General features: G+C 30.0%; 1 protein-coding gene across 1 annotated transcript; it reads left to right on the top strand.

Annotated features, from left to right (window-relative positions):
* The first annotated feature begins 429 nt into the window (after positions 1-429).
* Positions 430-6312, top strand: LOC107929786 (disease resistance protein RPV1). The gene is made up of 5 exons (XM_016861293.2): positions 430-1054; positions 1371-2466; positions 2668-2964; positions 4202-5521; positions 5628-6312. Exons 1-5 carry the CDS (start codon positions 552-554, stop codon positions 6183-6185), a joined length of 3774 nt encoding a protein of 1257 aa, XP_016716782.2. The 5' UTR covers positions 430-551; the 3' UTR covers positions 6186-6312.
* The last annotated feature ends 18861 nt before the right edge of the window (positions 6313-25173 follow it).

Raw genomic sequence — 25173 nt, 5'->3', positions numbered from 1 at the left:
ACCCCGAAAAATAATGAATGCTCAAAACGTAAATAGAAAATTCTCTAAATGTGTTATGAGTTCTAGTTTAATTGGTGTATTTTTCTAAGATTGTAAAAGAGTCTATTTATAGGCTAAATTAGTAAGTCAAATAAATTATGCTAATAAATACTTAATATATTATATTAATAAATACTAAATCTTTTAGAAAGAAAATATATGTTTGTTTAACTTAACTTATAAGCAATCTCTTAAAATTTAAGTCACACAACTCTAACAAGTTAAAACTCATTAATTATTGATTTAGGCTTTTAAATGTTTTTTTCTCAACTTTATTTTTAATTTTTAAATATCATTTGACATAAATATAATATAATATTTAAAAAATTGTATCAAAAAATGTTTTTTTTACTTAACTTGTAAGTTGTCAGGAAGGGTCAACTTTATTTTTGCAGTGGATGTACAGTGTAAAGTAGTACTCTGCCTACAAGTTTCTAAGGGTAATTCACTCAAAAAACAATACCTTTACTCATAATTCAAAAATCTTTCATCAAATCCGGTGGAACACCGATATGCTTGCTTCTGGATCTTCTTCTTCTTCTTCTTCTGCTACTGCTGCTGATATGATCCAAGCAAGGACATACGATGTTTTCCTTAGCTTCAGAGGCCAGGATACCCGTGATGGTTTCGTGAGTCATCTGTATAAACATTTGTCTCGAAAGAATATCGAAACTTTTATAGACAGCGAAAAGCTTCGAAGAGGAGATGAAATTTCAGAGGCATTGTTGACGGCCATTCAAGGATCCAGGGTTTCAGTAATTGTTTTCTCCAAAGACTACGCTTCTTCCAAATGGTGCTTGGCTGAGCTGGTCAAGATCATGGACTGCAACAAATGGGTTGTTCCTGTATTTTACAGTGTAGACCCAAGGGATGTACGGAACCAAACAGGGAGTTTTGCAGAAGCATTTGCAAAGCATGAAGAAAATTTCAAGCATGAGCCTGAAAAGGTGAAAAGCTGGAGAAGTGCTTTGACTGCAGCTGGCAAATTAGCCGGTTGGGATTCACAAGTCACTCGGTAATTGCATCTCCTTTTCGTTAACGGTTAATCCTTTTTTTTCTTTATATTATATATATTGATTTGGGAACAGAGAGATTCAGACTAACTCCTTTTTTCTTTAATCAATGATTCATTTTATACTTTTTGAATAACTACTTATTTTCAAAGGAAAAAGTTATTTGTACTTTGAGAACGTAGAAAGGTTGCCGATGCTGAAATTTTGAATGCTATGCTCTGATGCATCAGTTCACTAATCAATATCTACTTATTTTCAAAGGAAAAAGTTGTACTCTTGAAGGTGAAATTATAATTTGTTTCTTTATTTAATATATAGGCCCGAGTCAAGACTCATAGATGAAATTGTCAACGACATATTGAAGAAACTGAATCGTGGAACCTCAAATGCTTATTTAAAGGGTTTAGTTGGAATTGAGAGGCGGATGGAGCAAGTTATATCACTAATTCAAGTTGGATTTCCAGATGTGCGAAGGTTAGGTATTTGGGGCATGGGAGGTACCGGCAAAACTACACTTGCCGAAGCGGTTTTTCACCATATTTCAAATGGTTTCCAAAGCTGCTACTTTCTTGCAAACGTGAGAGAATCGGAAGAACATGGAAGATTATTCCAATTGCGTCAGGAATTTCTTTCAACCATAATGGAAGATGGAAATTTAAATATTTCAACTCCCACAATCGGAGCAGGCTTTCTTAAGGACAGGCTTTCTAGAAAAATGGTTTTGATAGTTTGTGATGATGTGTCAAACTTAAGCCAATTTGAGTTTTTGTTCAAAGGGATTAATCAGCTTTGCCCTGGAAGTCGAGTCATCGTTACGACTAGAAATAAGCAAGTGCTTATTCAGAATGACATTGATCGCATTTATGAAATGGAGAAATTAGATGAAGGTGAATCTCTTCAGCTCTTCTGTCAACGTGCCTTCAAAAGCAATTATCCCACGCGATATCGGTTGGAGTTATCAAAGATGGTTTTAAGTGTTGCTGATGGAAACCCCTTGGCTATAAAAGTTTTTGGATCCTCTCTTTATGGAAAGGAAAAAACCTACCAGGAAAGCACGGTAAAGAAACTAAAGCAGGTTCCTAATCCAGACATTCATAAATTGTTGATATGCAGTTTTGATGCACTAGATTGTGAAGAGAAGGATATATTTCTTGACATTGCTTGTTTCTTTAAAGGGGAAAACCGAGACTATGTAACAAGGATTATGGATGCTTGTTATGTCTCTGCACATTCAGGAATTGAGAACCTCATCGATAGATCTCTTATATATGTTTCACAAAATCAATTAGCAATGCATGATTTATTGCAGCAAATGGGTTGGAATGTCGTTTGCAAGGAATCACCTTTAGAGCCTAAAAGACGCAGTAGATTATGGATTTCAAATGACATCTACGATGTACTAATTGAAAACACTGTAAGGGCCTTGTTCATTTCCTTGACTTACGTTACTATCACTTTTCATTTTCTTTGAGCATCTCCATGTTCGACCGTCATATTTGACACATTAGAAGACATACTTTTATAGGATATTTATACATATCTGGAGTTCAAATAATATAGTTCTTATTTTTCATATATTTTTACTCCTTAATCTGATATACTACTTTTGATTTAGGGGGCAAAAACACTCAAAAGCATGCTTCTTGACATGTCCAGAATTTCAGAGTTGGAATTAAAACCAGAAGCATTTGTGAAGATGCGAAAACTTAAATTCCTCAAATTCTATCATTCTTGCGGAACAAATTCCAAAATCTTACTTCCTCATGGGCTTTTATCACTTCCTGATGAGCTAAGGTACCTCTGTTGGGAGGGGTACCCTTCGAAAACTTTGCCCACCAAATTTCATCCAAGGAACCTAGTTGAACTTGATATGAGTTTTAGCCATGTTGAAAAACTATGGGAGGGAAAACAGGTACTTATATATATATATATATCAATCTATGCCTCATTCTTTATGATGTTTTTGTAGATTCATTCAAGCATGTTTGGAGCTATTTCATTGTTGTTTTTTGATTCTATAAAGTTGCGTCTACAAATCAATCTATGCCTTTGTTTTGTTTTCATAATAACATAGGAAGAAAATCATTTCCTATACGGCCAGTGTTTGTTTATAGTTTTTTTTTTCTTTTTATAGGGAAAAGAAAATTACAAAACATTTGTATTCCTAAGTCATTAGGGTTTTCTTTTTAAAAGAAATCTAATTTAGTTAAGTTATTGTTGATCTAAGATTTAGTTGTGCTTGATTTATTGAGCAACTCAAATTTTGTTAGTAACAAAATTTTGGTGAGAAAAATTTCTAACACATGAACGAAACTCAAACAGAGAATGAAGAAATATAATAAGGCTCCAAGTTGTATATCAAGCCACTATCTTTAAGATTCTATTCATCCCTCTTATATTTGGTGTGCAAATGAGTTTCAAACAAATGAATATCAAGGATACAATAAAGCTCGATGACTATTTGTTTTTTACAGTGACGAGAATAGTTCACTAAGCATTGAGCAATCTATAATAAGAAACTCATTTTTTACAAAAAATTTCTACAGTAACTTTATAGAATAATCTAATAATATTAGAAAATAAAGGAAGGATAGAAAGATTTTTTAGAATTTGTTGGTGTGATTTTCAAATGAAATCTAATATCTATTTATAGGAATTTTTATATCTTTTGATAGAGATATCTTTCAATAAATGTCTTTTCTGAATAATAATATATTTAAAAGTGACATAATTATTCATTTAATATCCTTTGATTAAACATAACTATTTAAACAATATTGTTTGAATAGTTAATACTTCTTTTTCAATAACCAAAAGGATATAACTTTTGATTAATTATACCATTTCATTTATGGTTATTAAAACACTGTAAATATTGTTGAAAATGTTCCAACAAATTTTAGTATCTTAATACTTGGCTCGAGTAATTTTTAGGTCATTCTTTATTTTAAATATTTATTTTAAATTTGAGCCATGAGTTCGAGCCAGCTCTAACTTCTTAGTTCTTGAACTCAATTACCCCTTAATATATACCATTAGGAATATAGGTTAGTCTTTGTTGCACTTTGTTGATATTTTGGTCACATCTGTTATATTATAGTTATTCAATGTACACAAACTCATAAAACAATATGTTGTGATGCGTGCAGGATTTAGTAAACTTGAAGGTGATGACTCTCAACCATTCCGAGAACCTTGTAAAAATCGCAGACCTCTCAAGCGCCACAAATCTTGAAACTATGAACCTTGTAAACTGTACAAAGTTGCTTGAGCTTCCTTCTTCCCTTCAACATCTTGAGAAGCTAACTCGTTTGAATTTGAGAATGTGCAAAAATCTTAGATTTCTGCCTAGCTTGTATAAAGCGACATCCCTCACCACCCTTATTCTGAGTGACTGCTCTATTCTCTTTAGCTTTCCAGAGGTTTCATCGAATCTAAGAGAGCTACATTTAGAAGGAACAACAATTGAACAAGTACCTTCATCAATGGAGTCTCTTTCCCAACTCGTTTTACTGTCTATGGAAGATTGTGTAAGGCTGAATAACTTTCCAACTGCAATTTGTAGTCTAAGATCCCTGGAAGTTTTTTCGCTCAATGGCAGCCCTAATATCACAACATTTCCGGAGATTTCAGGAAATATAACAGAGTTAAATTTAGGAGGAACTGCAATTGAAGAAGTGCCTTCGTCGATCGAATGTTTATCTAATCTTCGTGTACTCAATCTAAGTTGTTGTAGGAGGCTTAAAATTGTCTCCACAAGTGTTCATAAATTGAAATCTCTAAAGACATTCTATCTTCATGATTGCTCAAGATTGGAGATTTTCCCAGAAATCTTGGACACCATGGAAAGATTGAGATTTCTTGATTTAAGTGGAACGGCTCTTAAGGAATTATCATCCTCGATGGAGAATCTTATTGGTCTTGTGGAATTGAGACTGAACAACTGTGAAAACCTTGCTTGCCTTCCTGACAACTTTTATAAATTGAAATCTCTTAAGTTTCTTTCTCTCTATGGATGTTCAAATCTAGTCACATGGCCTGATAACTTGTTTTCTGCCATTGGAGGAGCTTCTTTAACAGAGATGCAGAGAGATCTCCATGGGTTATCCTCATTAGAAAATTTAGATTTAAGTGGAAGCAATCTTGAGAACTTACCGACAAGCATTAAACAACTTCCTAGGTTGAAGCAGTTAATCTTGAGGAAATGCAAGAGACTGAAATCATTACCTGAACTTCCACCAAGCCTGAAACATTTAGATGCACATGACTGCACTTCACTAGAGGAAGTCTCAAGCATTAAAAAGCTTTTTGAGCAAGCAGTGCTTTGTAAGGATAGACCATATGGATTCTTGGAGTGGATATTTAGCAATTGCTTCCAACTGGATCAGAAAGCTGTGCGAAATACTAGAACACCAAAGTTGCAGATGCTATTTGGACATATGGTGACTTTACTAAAGGATTATCATCAGGTCAGCTTCTTCTTCTTCTTCTTCTTCTTCTTCATATATCTTAAATGTGGCAAATGGTTTATATGCTGAATAATCGATCATGTTTCTAATAATTGTAACTGAACAGGAATTCCCTAAAATAAACATGGTGATTACATGTGTCCCTGGAAGTGAGATCCCGGAATGGTTTGATTTTAAAAGCTCAGGATCTTCCATAAACATCCAATTGCCTTCAGAGTGGTACTACAATAGCAGCAAAAACTTTCCAACTTTCGTTGTTTCCACTGTTGTTTCTTTCCAAGAATATTCTGGCGTCAGAGAAATTCGCATTAGATGTAAATGTCGTCTAAAGTCCCGTAATGGCGACTGTCATGACCTTAGTTGTTCTTTCTTAACTTGGAGGGAACGAATCCCTGGAAGCGAATTGATTGGGTCGGATCACTTGTTCCTCTTATATAAAACTTGTTTCTGTGATGACGATGCTGAAGGTGGGTGGCTTGTTGAAACTCTGGCATCAAACAAGGGTATGTATAATGAAGCCTGGTTTAAATTCTACCCTCTCCTTATCAATTGGGATGGGTCTGAAAACATTTGTTGTGAGGTAAAGCATTGCGGAGTTCATATATCATTTGCAAAGGAGGAGGCAGAGGTGCAACCATCTAAAAGATTCAAGTATCAAAGCTGAATCCTGCTTCTAGCTCAGATTGTTATTTGGGTTAATGGACTCTTTATCATATTTAAACTTTTTATTTTTTTGATCACATAATTTTTTTTTCATTTTTAAGATTTAATTGGTATTTGAATTTGGATTCCATCTCATTTTAATTAACTTTATTTTGTCTAAATTAATTATGAACATATAAATTTATAAACTATTTAATATTAAGAATGAATCTAAACAAACTTTTATCTAGATTCAAAAGCACTTCAACTCAATTTATTCAGATTCATTGTGAATGTGTTTTTTAAGTAATTTTTTTTATTTTTTACTATAAAATATCAAGTTTTTTATATTATTATATTAAAATAAAAATATATATTTTAATAATATATAAATTTATCAAAAGCATTTCAAGTTTAAAAACCAACAAAAATAAATGACTCAAATCTAAATATCACTTTATCTAAATTCATTTTTTAATTATTTTATTTTATTTTTTATAAACATAAGTGATATATCATTCTTCCTTTTCAATACTTTAACCAAACACAATAAAACATTATATTATTTCTTACGTTGTCACAAACCATTTACATGACATGATAGTTTATAAAAACAAGACATCTATTCCAACTTTTTTTTAACAAACAAAGTAAAACAATACTTTCAAATTGTTTAATCAAATATGGTACTAATTATAGTCCCTAATCATTTACGCTGCCCACAATGTGATCTTTCCATTGTCTTAAGGTGGTTCAAAGAATTTTTTTTTGATGAATTACAATAACATGACAAAGTTCGAATAATAAATGCAATTAGTATAACTCGAATTCAAGTCACACTTAATATGATAAACATTCTTAATCATCATGTCATAAGTTTATTCAAAAGTTTTTTAATGTGATGTTCTTTGTGTCAGAGCCATTGCCTTTAAGCTTTTGCATAATAAAATACTATCAGTACCTTTCTAAGAAAGAAAAATCAAATGTAAACGTAATTTTTTTTTCTAGAAGTAGGCATAATTGGCAATAAAAAGAGTTCATCTATTCATAATCCAACAGGGCGAAATTAAAATTTTTTTAGGTCGATATTAAATTATATACTTTTACGATAGTGAAAATGTAATTTCACCATTTTAATAATCTATATTTTATAATTTTTAAAGGATTAAATTAATTTTATTTTTATTTTTGAGAGGACCAAAAAAAATTTTCTATTACTAATTTAAAATTTTATAAATTTTAAAAGGATGTAACTGACAAATTTTCCTCAAAATTAAGGCTTTCTTCGATAAAAGCTTAGTATAAATTGTTAAAATAGTTTGATTATACAATAATATAAACTTCAAAAATTCCTCACAATGAACAAATAAGTGCAATCCAAATTCCATACCTAATAATGTAAGTCTAACTAGTATGATCAAATCAAATCACTTGATTTTCGTTCCATATCAATAGCCTTTATGAATGCTTAGATAATATTAGATAAAAATATGATGATGGTCCATAATCTCTCCAATTGTAGATCTTCTTCAAGTAAAAACATCATGGAGGCTCTAATATTAAGAGTCTGATTGTATTTTGTTTCTTTTATTAAAAAATAGATAAATTAGTCTTTATAGGTTAAATTAGAGCAAATTAGTTCTTTTTGTTAAAAACTTTATCCATTTTTACTAATAAATACTGGCATGACTGATAGAATAACCAAATAGTTGCATGTGATGTGCCACATGTACCACATTCTAACGTACAAGGACATATTTTTAACTGCAGAAATGAATTTATTTTTTAATATAATGACAAATTTTCTCATTGTTCTAATATATAAAGACTAATTTACTTATTTTTTAGTAAATGAGACAAAATACAATTTGACTCTTAGTCGATAATTTTATCATATTCTTCATTACCGTGAAAAATATCTTAGCTTTGAAATCATGAAATTTGTTGCTTCCAGCTAAAAAATAACAACACTAAATAAAACTAGTCTAGAATAAAATGTAATTGATGTTTGCATTGTAAAACTAATGGTAAACTATAAAAATTTCACCCAATTATGTTTGTTACTCAATTATTATTATTATTATTATTTAGTTACTCAAAATTGATGTGGGTTTTTTTTTGTTGGTCTAATAAAATTAACCCTCTAATATTTACACATTCTATCATTTGATCCTGAATATTAAAAATTCAACAAATTTAGCTATTAATATTTAGAAAAGTTATCATTTTAGTTCAATTTTTTTAAAAATAATAATAAATTAAAATGGAAAATTACTATTTTAATCTCTATAAGATGACTAAATTAAAATTTAATTTATATTAAAATTGTACTTTAGTCCCCTAAAATTAAAATATATATATTTAATCATTCAAAAATATGAAAATAATAAATTAATACATTACAAAATTATATTTTAATTTCTTAAGAAATTATTATTTAATTCCGTCCCTAAAAATATTTCTAGATTCTTGTCTGCTCTCAATTTATTGGATGCTTTTTAAAGTGGTACAAAGATTTTGAATGCCATGTTCCCACCACAATGAAGCTATAAGCGGTGCACGTAATTGAGTAAAAGATGAAAAGAGACCAAATTTTGTAAAGTGAATATTTAGTGAGTTTTGTTTTGATATCCTCCACAGTTGTCCTTTCAATTAGTGACCGAAGATAGTCCAAGGACCTTCAGAGAGGACCTTTTCACGGTCAAATTTGTTTTCAAATTTAGCCAGAAAATAGTCGTTCTCAATGTCTATCAGTTTAAACGGAAATTGTGGCTTCCAAATGCTGTAAATTTTGCCGTGTAGAAGAGAGTAACCAATATTTTGGCCCAAGGAGTTTTAAGACTATTGTGTTTTCCATGTCCTTAGTGAGCAAATTGGTGGATCCTTTCTGAAAAGTCTATTGAAGGTATAACATTAACAATAGATTTCTGTATATCTCCTTCCATCAGATCGAAATCCTCATCTTCCTCCAGCCCATTTCTATTAGCCATGGATGATTGCCCCATTAATTTCTCTTTCCAATTAGAAGGTATCAATGATAATATTTGTATTCACCTCTTCAGGTTTATCCCTAAAATGTACCTTTCTAGGAGTCAAAACCTCCATGGATGAGTTTCCAATACCATCTTCTTAGAGAGAATCCATTACAATACCTTTGTACTTGGTAAGCACTTTCTTTTTAAGTGCTTCAAGCTCAAATTCTTATTTGTGTATATCTTTTGTAGTCAACTTCAAACTCTGAAACGTTTATAATTAATACAGTATATAATATCTTAGGCTTTACTTGTAATTTTAAGTGATTTTCTATATTTTTATGTTCATTTTTCACCCAAATATTAAAACTTCTTTTTCTTTTTTCTTTCTTACAATTTAAACACAATTAGAAATTTAATACATGTCTAATTGTATTTAAGAAAATATTAATAAATCAAACTTTAGGAAGTTCTAAATTCTTAATTAAAACTCATATTTTATATTGTATTTTAAGCAATAAAGGAAAATATATTTTATAAATTGAATTTGATTAGAGTTCTGAATCTCGAAAAAAAAGGACAATTGTTAGTCTCTTCCTTCTTGTTTAAATTCCACCTCCTTGTTTACTGGGTCGGAAACAAAACAGTCCTAGTTTAGGATAGGTAAATGATGCTGGAAGCTCAAATTGTTCTTTCATATATATTTCTTTCTTGGGTTAATTACTTATAGATATTCTCAAGCTATTGTCCAGATGCTAAACTCAGCTTTCTAAATGAGCCTCCAAACTATTAATATTCGTCAAGCTAACTGTTAATTTAGGGGTGAAGTGCTAGCTTGAATATAACATTGACATTTGAATCAAATTTTAGATATTTATAATATATTCGATCTGACATGTAATCCTAAATTTTGTCGACATGTTAAATAATTTAGTTAAATTTTAATAATAAGAAGCTTATTTAAAAGAATTTTGGGTAAGTAAAATATAAGAAGAACCTGTCTACACCAAAAATTGTGTATGCTCTGAGCCAAGAATTTTTATATTTATTAATACTTCTGCAATCCACACCTGCATACATAGATAGATGATATATTTATTAATACATTTTGAAAGGTAAATAGTTAGGAAGAAACATTCATACAAAAAAGGCCCCTACCTATTGCCTAATGCACTTACCAAGGGACCAAACCAAAACTCACCATTACACAGTTATGCGCTAACTCTAAACAGACTCCAAGTAGCATTAAAATTGTATGAATTCCGGCTTTGGCAAGTTCATCAGGCTCATTGTTATTACATCCATGTACTTTGACAAGTTGCCACTCAGAATGCAATATGCCGGTAAACTTGATGTCGTTGCCCAAATCTATTAACTCTTTTATTTAGTCACTAAATTTTTCCGACATGACTTTTTTATTGGTCTAATAAAAAAATTAACCTTATAATATTTGCACATCCTATCATTAGAGGGCTAAATTTTGTAAACATGGAGAACTAAATTTATTAAGTTTTTTATATTTAGGATGAAATAAATAAGATGAATAAACATTGGAGGGCTAATTTTGTTATTAAACCAATAAAATGATCCCATGTTAATTTAAAAGGGTTTTACTGGTTTAGTGATTAAATTGAAAAAAAAATTAATGATTGGATGATTAAAATAACACAACAAAAGTGACATTTTTATAATTTACCCTAAAACTAATTGCCAGTTTACTTGGGCCAACAAAAGTCACATGTGTCTACAAAATATTATACTAATTATTTTTTATATTATGGTAAATATATTAAAAAGACCATTTTTTTTCTCATACAAGTATTTTGTTATGGTTTAAGATATAATAAACCCTCAAACTTTTTCGATAGCCTATTTAGTCCTTAATTTAAATAAACACTAATTCTTCAATGGCTCAAACCTTCAATTCTTCAATGGCGTAATTTAGTCCTTAATTTAAAAAAACCCTAATTCTAAACTAATTCTAATCCTATTTCAATTAGAGAAGTTCCATAAACAGCCAATCTTTAGAAAGCCAAGATTTTTTTATTAAAATTTTTTTAGCTTTCTTGCTCCCCTCCCCGCTTGTTGCTCATCTCCCAAAATGGAAAAGGATCCACACTATAATCTTTTCACAAATATTATACTGAATAAAGATAAAATAGAGCAGATTCTTGGTGAGAGAAAAATTCAGAATGCAGTTCAGTCAGCTTTCCAAGAAATCAAGAACAAAGATCCAAGCATATTACTTGCTGACTTGCTACATCTCAACCGGCAAGAAAGAGAGATTCTGGGAAACCTCTTGGGTAGGGATAGAACAACAACTAATATTAAGAAAATTGTGCTTTCAGCACTGCACTTACAGCAGATGAACGAAGCATTCTTAACATTTGTCAATGAAGACAAACAATGGCAAAAAACACTTGCTCTACAAAGACGCCAAACAAAGGGCTTCAGCCATTTTGTCACCCCAGATGAGAAACAAATGGCTGAAACATTTGTTGTACAAGGAAACTCGGAAGATCATATTGAGACTTGCAATTTGAAGCTAAACGGATTCAAAATGGGCTAGATTATTTTTATTGGCTCTATATAAAAGAGCTTCTCAACTAAAACAGGATGCAAAACAAATACAAATTATAGCTGAAAGATAAGATAGTTGGGATCATATTTTTGATACATGCTGCTTAATTGCAAATTTTGATTTAAATTCTTTCTTTTTTCCCTCTTTCGAGATTGTTTCTTGCCTCGCCCTCACTGTTTTTCTTTCTTATATCAACATTATGGATGCTAATGCTTCTTGTTTTTAGCTGTTAAAGATTTATCTTATGTTTCGTGAGAAAGGATTGTATGAAATAGGGATAGCATATCTTTTCAATAGTTTTATGCCACATCAGTATTTTGCTTATCCTGAATTTCAGGATTTTATTTCGGATTTGAATTTTTTCAAGATGAAAATGCTGAAAATCAGGATGAAAATGCTGATGTGATATAAAACTATTAAAAAAGAGATATATATGACGTGACATCAATGTTTCATTGAATTGTACATAGTACGTTCCTAAATTAGATAAACCGAAATATATTAAATAATTGTATTAAACTCTGTAATTGTTGAATATTAGATACAAGTAATTGTCACTTTTATATTAAAATTCGAAAATATATTGTTGTTTTAAAATTAAATATCCTAAATTAATTATTTTTATATGAATAAGCTTTGTATTGATATTTGATATATTTCATTGCTCTTGAATAGAATTGAAGAATTTAACAAACTTGAAGACTTTAGATTTAAATCACAATGGAATAGAAAGCCTCAAGCACTTTCAAGGTATATTTAAATTTGATTTTCTTTATACAATCAACTAAGTTGTCAAAGCATTAACTTATATATTTTATTGTTCTTGGACAGAATGGAAGAGTTTGACATATTTGAAGACATTAGATTTAAGCTACAATGCCATCAAAAGTCTCCGGCACTTTGAAGGTATATCTAATTTTGATGTTTTATATATAATATTTAACTAAATCTTCAAGGTGTTGACCTTATATATTTATGAACAAGTGAAAGATGAAATTGAGAAAAATATTTTAATTTAAAAAAAAAGTATAAAATTTATATTTTATCTCTTAAATAATTTAAATTATAATAGTAATTTTTATATGTTAAAATTAATATATTATCTCTTTTGAAATAATATAAAATTTATATTAATATATAAAAAATAATTTATAAATTGAAAACTTATCTCTTAAATATATAAAGTAAAATATATGTACCAAAATAATAGTATTTCAATTTTAATTTTTTCGTCGGAGAGAAGAAAACCGAAAGGTTTTCTCTACTTTTTTTTTTGGAGTTTTGGCTTTAGTTCTGGCAATTTCGACTCCGAATTGGAGTTCTACGCGAAAAGAGGAGTCAAAGGTGGTGTTTTGGAATTTTTTCGGCCACCAGAGGCGACGGTCGCTATCGCCGATGATCGGTGGGCACGATAGACGTGAGACGGCACCCATGGCTGAAGGAGGGGTGATTTCAAAGAAAAAAGAAAGAGGGAAAGCTTTTATTTTCTGAGGAGTTTAGAAATGATTTTTTAATATTTTTTACTTAAATAGGGCGCTTAAACGACACCGTTTCAAGGTGGTTCCAAATTCCCCAAAACGACGTCGTTTTCGGGCCAACCCGATGACCCGACCAAGATCCCTCTAGGATCCACATGTTTTTGAGGGGAAGGTCTAATTCGCCCTAGTCCTTCCGCCTTTGAGCCTTTTGCAATGTGGTCCTAATTTCACTTTTTTCTTTTCTTTTTTAGATTATAACTTTTGATTTTAATTCGCTTTCAATTTAGTCCTTATACCGTTGACCCCTCGGGGAATGGCGCATGTACTGTTTTGGATTAATTGTCCTTGGAGTCCCTACACTTTTGCTTCGCATTTTAATTTAGCCTTTTTTATCTTATTTTTATTTAGACATTAGATCTTACTAGACCTTCAAATTAGTCCTTTATTCCTCATTTCTTTAATTATTTTGCGATTTATAACTTAATTTCCGTTTAAATTTTAATTTAATCCCTCACTTGATTAATTTTGCCTGTTTCATTTATTTTAACACTTAAAATTTATGTCATTTACGTTTCCTTTTATTTATTATTATTATGATAATAATTATGATATGATTATTGCTATTATTGTAGTAAGGTATTCGTATTACTATTTTAGTTGCATTATTGTCGTTATTTATCAACATGGTATTTTTTTATATACTTATTTTATTTTATTTTACTTATTATCCTAATATCATCCTTTTATTCTTACTTACATGGTTATTTTGTTTTATTTTGCTATCACCATTCCATGTGTCATATTACAACATACTATCCTGTTTTTCCTAAATGTACATCGTTTTAGAGGTTACGTTCATTCTACATAACGCCTATGAAATAATTAAAACCAAGGCAATGTTCATTATTTTTAGAATTCGGAGAGTCATGCTCCTAACTTACGGAGTATGACCTCTTCTTAAAACCGAAATAATCGAATATCCTTTTTAAAATAACGAAAAACAAGATTAAGGTAGCGATTAAATGGCGATTTTCTGGTTTTTGAGAATTCGAGGTATCGTGTCCTAACTCACGGGGCATGGTCTTTCTTCTCAATTAACTTGAAATAAGGCCTTTTCCATTTAATTTAATTTAGTTAAGTAATATTTTAATACAAAAAGGGATCGTGCTTTAAATTCTCTTCAAATTTTCAATTCTGAATACTAAGACATCAAGTGATCAACTAGGTACCAATTTTTAGGCGTCACGAGGGTGCTAATCATTTCTCGTACGTAACCGACCCCCGAACCCATTTCCTGGATTTTATAGAACGAAAATCATTATTTTAATAAATCAAACTTTTTATTAAAATGATCAAATTACGAGGTGATCCGATCACACCTCATAAAAATGATTGGTGGCGACTCCATTTTCGTTTTTAAATAAAAATCGATTTTCAAGAAGGTTTCGACAATATACTTGACCAAATGATCAGTAATAGTATTTTGAGACTTTGAAATATGATGAATAAGGATTTTCTAATTTCGATTCAACAAACTATGAACAAGGCTAATTCCGTCAAAGTGCTTCCCTTCTTGATTAAGCAAAAAGTATACTTGGGAAGTAACACTTCATTTATTAAAAATGGTAGTTGAGTGTAACTTCCACGTAAATTATGCGAGAGTAACTTTCATGTAATGTTCGTAAAGTTAAGTTGAATAATGTCATGTTTAGCCCCTCCCAATTTTTAGGTATTCAATTTAAGCCTTTTTAAAATTAATTTTTTATTTTTACCCTCCCAAACTTCTAAAATTTTGTTTCATCCCCCAATATTGAATTCCCTGTTTATAAACTTCTATAACTTCTCTCACTCTCACTATTCAATACTTCAATATGTTCATTCTCACTTCTTTTAACAACTTCATTAATTCAAAGAAGTATAAGTAAATATTTGAACATTTCGATTGAAATCTTTTGATCTTTTAGCAATTTCGCTCTGCAACTTGTTTTTTTTTTCACAATCACTTTCATCATCCCTAACAATTTATCACTAATTACCACTGCATTTTAATTTTAGGATCTACTCCTGCATCTTTGCATGACACTCCATTTTATTGGTTTATAACATGATTCACCTAAAATGGAACTAAAATTGCGCTAGCATTTGTTATGTCAACAATAACAATGATGGAACTAAAATTGCAATATTTCTTACTCAAAAACCTGTTAGTACAATCTTAATCTCAGTGGCAGCAACCTCCAAACTAATATTTGACCAGACAAATTGAAAAACTAGGAAATAAACAAATATATTGTTGAAGTCAATTTCTTATTTCCAAAGCATTAATTTGAATTTTGAAAGTCCATAAAAAGCAAACCCCTTTTGTTAAATCAAAACCCAAGCATCATGAGATTGCAGGTTTGCTTTGTGTTTTCATCGTCCAACAAAAAAACCAAATGTAAGCGTAGTTGACTAAAAGACTCATAAATTGACTAAACTATTCATATGTGGGAAAAAAAACTCGTAAATTTCCATCGTAACGAGTTAGATTGGACTAAAAAGAAAAATTATATCCTTTGCCCTAGTATATTTTTAACCCGATCTAGCTCATGCTGACATATAGAGACTAGTTTTTAACAATAGAAATAGATTAATTTTTCAACAGAATGATCAATTTACTCTTTGATCTAACGTATAATGACTAATTTGCCCATATTTTGAGTAGAAGCGACAAAATTAATTTGACTTCTAGTACAATAACCTTTATGATACTTTTACCATAAAATTGACGAAAAAACCTTGTGAATTTCCATGTTAACCCTCTGTTTAATTTTTTTTTGCCTATTTTAACTCTTAAACTTACATTATTTGTCATATTACCTCAAAATAGGTGAAAAAGTTAACGCATATTGACTTTGAAGATGTGGCATCCACGTGGTAGTCCACGTGTATGGCCATCAATTAATTAATTTTTAAAAATATTAAATATATAAATTTACTTATAATTTGTATATTTTTTAAATAATTTTAATTTTTTAAATTTTTAATATTTTAAAAAGTTAATTACTGACGTGACGTACACTGGTAATCCACGTAGATGCCACATCAGCAAAGTTAACATATGTTAATTTTTCCATCCATTTTAGGGTATTTGACAAACAACGCAAATTTAAATTCTAAAAGAGGCAAAAAATTAAATGAAGGGCTAAAATGACTTTTTTTCATAAAGTTGGAGGGCCAAAAGAAAAACATTATGCCTTTCATTTAAATAATTTTTTATAAAAAATAAAAATTGGGTAATTGAGTCAAAGTCAAATTTACTTGATCTCAAAACCGATAAAATATATGGTTAAGGTTGTTTAAATCGGATCGGATTGATCACTGATTGAATCAAATTTTTAATAATTTACTTAATCAAATTAGACGAACCGATTGAATTAATTGAACTAATTAATCTGGTGAACCGATGATTTCATCAATCCAATGAGTAATCCAATTTTAAAAACCATGTAAATCATAGTGAATGAATAACCTCAATTTCCTTAAAAGTCTTTCAAAAAAGAAAAAGAAAGCAAGTATCACTGTTTGTCTCTTTCATTAGTGATGGATGATGCCGAAGAAAGAGAGAGATAATAAATAATATGCACCAAATTTTAATTAACTATGTTTTATTTGACCATTTGGAAGTGATATGGAGACACTATATTCACGACAACAGCATTCCCTCGCTCATTCATGTCCTCTGAGAAATAATTGTATAAAATTATAATCTTTATGTCATTTTTATTTCTTTCTAATGAGAGAATAATAAATTATATTTTTCCTCCTAATTTTTAGTATTTTTAGTTGAATTTGAATTCTTTTAATTAAGAGGAAAAAGCTAGAATCAATAATAAAAATCTGATTTGTAAATTCTCTAATTAAAAAAGGAATAAAGAAGACCTAAAATCATAATTTTATACAATCTCTCCTCCATTTCTTGGATGCTTCCATCTTTTTACTTTTTCTCTTTTTGCAGGATTCCGTGATTTAAGGTGAGGATTTTACTTTTATTGAGAACTGCTACAAAGATCAATTCCAATGTATGCTATTTTTTTTTATATCGAAAAATAAGATTACACCGGTGGATTCAGCTTTAATTGAATTAGTATAATTATTATTTTAGTAACTATAAATACATGAGTTCTAATATATTATTTCTTATGTTCATGACTGATAATTAAAAAAAAATCAAATTTATTTATTAGACAAAATGATATTTATAAAACAATACATCAATACTATCAATTCTAACTTTTCTTAGGAAACAAACTAACATATAAATTTAAAATTGTTTAATCAAATATGGTAGAATCACAAACTAAACTAGTCAACAAAGTTGAACTTTCGGCGGTCTTAAAGTGGTACACTTTTAATGTCCTTGTTCCTCACGCCAAACTAAACTGTAACTTTTTAAGAAAGAGCCAGTAATCTTCTTTTTCACAAGATGTAAGTGTATTTAACATTAATAGCAGTTGATTTTTGTTGGACAAAACACGCTAGCGAATAAAATATATAAATATAAATAAATATTTATATATAAAATAAAATATAAATCAAATAATTTATATTTAAATTGTCAAATACAAAAATCAATAAATAGCGTAACAAATTGAGGCCTGTTTAAAATAGTTTTCTTAAGACAAATTCAGCCGCTCCTACAGTACTTGGAGAAGCGTTGATTGACTGTCTCCCAGGATACAACGACATGAAGATCAAAGCAGTAGCACCTTAGCAGCAATCAATGAATAAATGTTGTCTTTTTCTATCACCGAAACGTTGAAAAATATGAAGAGAAAAAGAAGAATTTTGAAAGCAAAATAAATTCGGTGTGAGAGAGTATGAGTATTGAACAAAAAATTCTGAAGAAGTATTAGCATTTTATAGAAATTCAAAGTGGAGAAATTTTTGGAAATATCCATTTATAAAGAGACAAAATCTGCATTAAAGGGGCAATTAAATCAATTTATTAAAATCAAATAAAATAAAGATATATGTCCTTTTATATCAGATTTTGTATTGGGCTAAAATATTCATAAACCCATTTTGGCTATTCAGACATTTCACGTTGCCAACAATGTGTGGGTGCGCCCCAACCCCAACGGGTTTGGACCTGCACTCCTATGCGCGAGGCAAGGTTCCAAGCTTAGCCATTCAATCACCTTTCAAGTGGGTTCTCATATATATACAAATCTCATACTTTGTATTTAACCAACGTGGGATCTAAACTTTTCTTTTCCCCAACAAATACTTCCAAGTAGCTTACTTTGAGCATCAATTTCTCATTCATCACTCAACCATTTTGAGCATATAATATACCATTGTAAAGGTCTAATTGTAACACCCCAAACCTGACCTAGACGTTATGGCTGAATCTAGTGATGTCACATGGAATGGGGTTTGAAATTGAGATTGACAAGTTAGAACTGTTTCAGTTAATTAGCTTTTATTTAATTCGGAAAAATGTGAACTAGCTGATTTGCCTTGAAACATGTCTTTTAAGCATAAGCTTTTGAAACCAATTATTTTACGAAACAGAAAATCTTAGTTTTTAGAAAAAAATCGTGTTTTGTTGAGTTGCAGTTTAAAAATCCATAAAAACAGTATAAAATCCCAATTTAAACCAAACAATCCAAATTCCCAACATTACAATAATAAATACCCAAAGATAATATAAAATTAAAAGCTGTAATAAAACAGTTCAGTAGTGGTGGTCACCGTCCAGCCCTCCCCTGCACCGATCCGCCTAAGTTTAGGGATTACCTGTACAAATTAAACATAAAAAGGGGTGAGTTTCTGCAAACTCAGTGTGTAATCCCTACAGAAAACATATATACAGATACACATAAGAAAACAATCAATTATAGTCTGGGGCCTGAGCCCATTACAGATTCAGTTTGGGCCTTGGCCCATTCGGATACAGACACAGATATAATTTAGGGCCTTGGCCCATCTCAAATACAATATGCAATAGTAGAAAATCAAAATCCTACCCACTAGCCTCTACACACCATCTCCGTCCATCCCTACACACCATGTAGGGATTAAACCAACCCACCCATCCCTACACAACATGTTGTACCAAAATGCGGCACATAATCAGAAAGTTGCAGTAGAGCTGCCAGATAACAAACTTAATAGCCTTTTAGACACTTCCTCCAGATAACAATAACCCACCCCGATGCAATGCAACATACAAAAGATATCATGTTATTATACAACATTCAGATATCATAATTCATGCTCGTTACAGAAATCAGACAGACAGATCACTCATATAGGGGTCTAAGTAGGGCTTATCGACACTTTAGTAGGTCCACAGTCGGCCTGAGCGACCCGTGCAACCTTAGACAAATTTTCAAAAAAATGGGCTCACATGCCCGTGTGGCCCACACGGCCTAAATTGGCCTTGGCCGTGTGATTCATATTTAATGTAACCCATGCTAGTTAAATATTCATATATGTTTTCACTATTTACTTACATGTTCATTCAAAGCTGTCTACTTGAGTCATTGTCACTAAATTATTTATATCTTGAGCTACAAAATTCCAAATTAAGATCCGCTTGATGTTTTTGAAACTAGACTCAAATTCCTTTCTACCATAAAATTTTCAAAATTTATAGTTTTTCAAATAAGTACAGTAAAATCTTCAAATTTATCCTTATTTTCCTATTTGACAGCTTCAACCTCTTCTTACTAAAAATTATTTATCTCTTAGTACGGAATTTGGATGATGTTTTTGTTTGTTTCTATTGAAAATAAACTCATTAAGGATTTAAAAATATAAATTTACACCCCTAATTTTTTTTACATTTTTTGATGATTTTCCAAAGTCAGAACAAGAGAACCCCAAACCATTCTGACCTTGTCTCACAAAATTTATTATATCTCATAACTTAAAATTCCATTGCTTACATGTTTCTTCCATGAAAAACTAGAGTCAATAAAATTTAATTTCATATTTTATTCAACCTCTAACTCAATTTCCATTATTTTTGATGATTTTTCAATGTTAGACTACTGCTGTTGTCCAAAACTATTTTAGTGCAAAATGTTGATTTCCAAGTTTATAACACCCTTATTTCCTTTCTCTACAATTTTTCGCATCATTTTCTCTTATTTTTCAACAGCAAGCAATTTCAGCTTTTCACCGAATCCCGTTTTCTGCGTTGGTACACATCTGGTATTGTTTCTAATGCGTAAGCACTCCTAAGCCTCCAGAACCTAAAAATCAACCAACATATCTCCAGATTAATCACTTAATTTGTTTTTAATCAACCAATTTCGGAAGGAACTCGACTAAAAACCTAACAAAACCCATACCTCGCTTGAGTAACCACGATTTCACACAATCACAATGTCGATTCAAAACCACCAGACCCTTGATTAACTCCTAAACACCAAAAAGGAATCCCCCTTTTAGAGAATAACCAAGAACGATTAACATTATTTGTCATATTACCTCAAAATGGATGAAAAAGTTAACGCATATTGACTTTGAAGATGTGGCATCCACGTGGTAGTCCATGTGTATGGTCATCAATTAATTAATTTTTAAAAATATTAAATATATAAATTTACTTATAATTTGTATATTTTTTTAAATAATTTTAATTTTTTAATTTTTAATATTTTAAAAAGTTAATTACTGACGTGACGTACACTGGTAATCCATGTAGATGCCACATCAGCAAAGTTAACATATGTTAATTTTTCCATCCATTTTAGGGTATTTGACAAACAACGCAAATTTAAATGCTAAAAGAGGCAAAAAATTAAATGAAGGGCTAAAATGACTTTTTTTCATAAAGTTTGAGGGCCAAAAGAAAAACATTATGCCTTTCATTTAAATAATTTTTTTATAAAAAATAAAAATTGGGTAATTGAGTCAAAGTCAAATTTACTTGATCTCAAAACCGATAAAATATATGGTTAAGGTTGTTTAAATCGGATCGGATTGATCACTGATTGAATCAAATTTTTAATAATTTACTTAATCAAATTAGACGAACCGATTGAATTAATTGAACTAATTAATCTAAATTAATTATGAATATATATATATATATTAATATATATATAAACTATTTAATATTAAGAATGAATCTAAACAAACTTTTATCTAGATTCAAAAGCACTTCAACTTCAATTTATTCAGATTCATTGTGAATGTGTTTTTTAAGTAATTTTTTTTTTACTTTTTTACTATAAAATATCAAGTTTTTTATATTATTATGTTAAGATAAAAATATATGTTTTAATAATATATAAATTTATCAAAAACCAACATAATTAAATGACTCAAATCTAATCATCACTTTATCTAAATTCATTTTTTATTTTTTATAAACATAAGTGATATATCATTCTTCCTTGTTCAATACTTTTACCAAACGCAATAAAACATTGTATTATCTCTTACGTTGTCACAAACCATTTACGTGGCATGATATTTTATAAAAACAAGACATCTATTCCAACTTTTTTTAACAAACAAAGTAAAACAATACTTTCAAATTGTTTAATCAAATATGGTACTAATTATAGTCCCTAATCTTTTACGCTGCCCACAATGTGATCTTTCGATTGTCTTAAAGTGGTTCGAAGAATTTTTTTTGATGAATTATAATAACATGACAAAGTTCGAATAATAAATGTAACTAATATAACTTGAATTCAGGTTACACTTAATATGATAAACATTCTTAATCATCATATCATAAGTTTTTTTAATGTAACGTTGTTTATGCCAGAGCTATTGCCTTTAAGCTTTTGCATAATAAAATACTATCGGTACCTTCTAAGAAAAAAAAATCAAATGTAAACTTAATTTTCTTCTAGAAGTAGGCGTAATTGGCAATAAAAGGAGTTCATCTACTCATAATCCAACAAGGCGAAATTAGAAATTTTTTTGGTCGATATTAAATTATATACTTTTACGATAGTGAAAATGTAATTTCATCATTTTAATAATCTATATTTTATAATTTTTAAAGGATTAAATTAATTTTATTTTTATTTTTGAGAGGATCAAAACAATTTTTCTATTACTAATTTAAAATTTTATAAATTTTAAAAGGACGTAATGACAAATTTTCCTCACAATTAAGGCTTTCTCCGATAAAAGCTTAGTATAAATTGTTAAAATAATTTGATTATACAATAATATAAACTTCAAAAATTCCTCACAATGAACAAATAAGTGCAATCTAAATTCCATACGTAATAATGTATGTACGAGCCCATTTTGCCCGGGCCCATACCAACAAAATAACCCAAAATTTAAACCCAAACAAATTAAAACCCTAAAAGCCCAATCAACCCACAACCTTAACTAATTTTCAGCAAACAAAAAAAACTAGCCGCTCCTCCCTCTGTCCCCAAGATTCAGTCGCCCCATGCTACCTCTGCCCTTGGCCATCACGTGCACCACCCATACCCGACACACCTGCAACAGAGACAAAAACAACAGCAAAAGGAAGCATGCGAGGGATGGGGGAAAGAATAAACAAAAGAACAAAAACAAAAAATAGGAAATGAATGTTTTATAGATCGGCTTTAAAAAAGCCAAAATCGATCACAAAAAGGGGGGGATTTTCTTTGTAAAAGAACCCACATCAGAAATCAAAAAGAATAGAAATTTTAAAGGGTTAAATCCTTGTTATTTACTCTTCGTTTTTTTCTATTTATTTATTTGTTTGTTTTATTCTTTTTTTCTTTTCTTTTGCAAATCTATTTTAAATAACTATAAAATCAAAAGCAAAAAAAATAAGGGGAGGAGAAACTCACAGGAGTTGGCCGTGACCGTGCCGCCGGGGGGTCTCTCCTTCATCGTCGGCCGTCGATCTTTGTGGCTGTGGCGGTGGCGCTCCAGGTGTTAAGAAACCCAAGAGTTGGGTGTTTGAAAAAAAGGGGTTTTAAAAAAAAGGGGAGAGACTCTTTCAATTTTTGCTAGAAAAGTAAAAAAAAAAACATTTTGGGTTTTATTAACCATTAATGCGCCGTTTGGTGGGGGATATTGTGCATGCTTTGCCCTAATGGGTAATTTATGCATTTAGTCCCTCCATCTTGCGTGAAGGTGCAATATAACTCTTTATTTCTTTTAGATTTGGGCTGCAAATATGGCGTCTGTTTCAATCTGGTCCTTGGACCATGCGCAGACTCTCACTGCGTTTTGGGATGGGGAATATCTCCCTAAAGGTCCCCCATGTCCTCGGTGCCTTTTATTTCAGTCCCTTTACCACATATTTCATATATTTACAGTTTGGACCCCCGGATTTTGATTTGATTTTAATTTCATCCTTTAGTTCATTTAATTATTTTTTTTAGAAAAGGGGAGTTCCTCTATTATTTATTTTAAGTTATATATATATATTTATTATTTACCTAATATCTTTCTTTTTATTTGTATTATTTGATTTAAGTCATTATATATGCACATACATATTCTTTTTATAATTTATATACATGTACATATTCTTTATTTATTTTAAATATATATTTTTATATTTCGTATTTTCTACATGCATATATATATACTTATATATTTACATATTTTAATTCATATACTTATAAATGTATGTACACACTTACGTTATTTTATTTTTATAATATACATATTTATATCTTTTTTTGTCTTTATGTAATATATATACACACATGCGCATGTTCTTTATATATATGTAATTATGTTTTCATATTTTATAATTCTTATACATACACATATATATACGTATAGACATACATATTTTCATTATATATATACCTACATAGTTTTTTTTTGTATTTTAAATTTTTTAAAATTCATACATACATTTTTAAAATGTTTATAATTTTATTCATTTCTTTATTATTATTGTTTTACTTTATGTTTATTTATTTATTTATGTGTCCATTATTATTTTAAAAAATGTTTTCATTTTTTATTTTGTTTATTTACTTGTTATTGTATATAATTGATTCTTTTATATATTTATTTTTGTTATTTTCGCTCGTATTATTTTTGCTCGCATTATCGTAATTGTTATTCCGTCACATCAATTTTTACCCAAATTCGTAAAAAAGGAAAATTTTGGAAATAAAGGCAATACTCGATACTTGGGATCTTCGAGAGAATTGGGCCCTAACGTGCCGGGTTCTAATTTTCTGTTGAATCTAAATACTCGAGAATGCTCTTTAATAAACAACATAAATAAAAAAACTCATTATCGGGATTTCAATATGTTGTGTCCTAACGCATTGGATATGACACGTGGTTTTCTCGATATGAGGATTTTTCGAAAGTAAAGGCAATATTCCGTATTTAGAAAGTTCGAGAAAATCGTGCCCTAACTTACTGAGCTTCGATTTTTCTCGTTGATTCTAAGTAATCGAATATCCTTTTAAAATTAAAATAAATGAGGTTTAAATAAAGAAAATGAAAGGCAAGTTTACTCTCAAAAATATGAGGTGTCGTGTCCTAACTTACTGGATATAACATCTTGTTACTTCGAGATAAGGAGGCATTTTCCATTTTGATTTATTCGAGTATTTTTAAAATAACACGATATAAGGAGGGATCATATTTTTAAAATTCTTTTCGAGTTTTTAATTTTCGACATTAAGACACTAACTAATTAACTAGGTACCAATTTTGGGCGTATCGAGGGTGCTAATCCTTCCTCGTGCGTAACCGACTCCCGAACTCATTTTTCTGAATTTCGTAGACCAAACTCATTGTTTTAATAAAATTAAATTGTTTATTAAAAACAACTGCTTTTAAAGGTGACCCGATCACACCTCATCAAAAAAGATTGGTGGCGACTCCCATTTTCGTTTCATTTTTAAAATCCAAGTCGACCCCGTTTTCATCCAAAAAATGGTGTCAACAGCTTGGCGACTCCACTGGGGACAATAAGAGAGTCAAGCCACGTGTTGATTATTTCTTGTCTTTTTGTCAAAAGTTGAAAATTCGATTTAA

The sequence above is a fragment of the Gossypium hirsutum genome, chromosome D11, assembly GCF_007990345.1.
Source record: "Gossypium hirsutum isolate 1008001.06 chromosome D11, Gossypium_hirsutum_v2.1, whole genome shotgun sequence".
In the NCBI taxonomy this organism is placed as follows: Eukaryota; Viridiplantae; Streptophyta; class Magnoliopsida; order Malvales; family Malvaceae; genus Gossypium; species Gossypium hirsutum.
This window is presented reverse-complemented; position numbering and strand designations above follow the sequence as displayed.

Excerpts from the sequence above, each read along its gene's own strand:
- LOC107929786 (XM_016861293.2), top strand. The coding sequence starts at position 552 with ATGCTTGCTTCTGGATCTTCTTCTTCTTCTTCTTCTGCTACTGCTGCT. Across the intron at positions 2,965-4,201 it reads AACTATGGGAGGGAAAACAG|GATTTAGTAAACTTGAAGGT; the intron begins GTACTTATATAT and ends TGATGCGTGCAG. Across the intron at positions 5,522-5,627 it reads TACTAAAGGATTATCATCAG|GAATTCCCTAAAATAAACAT; the intron begins GTCAGCTTCTTC and ends GTAACTGAACAG.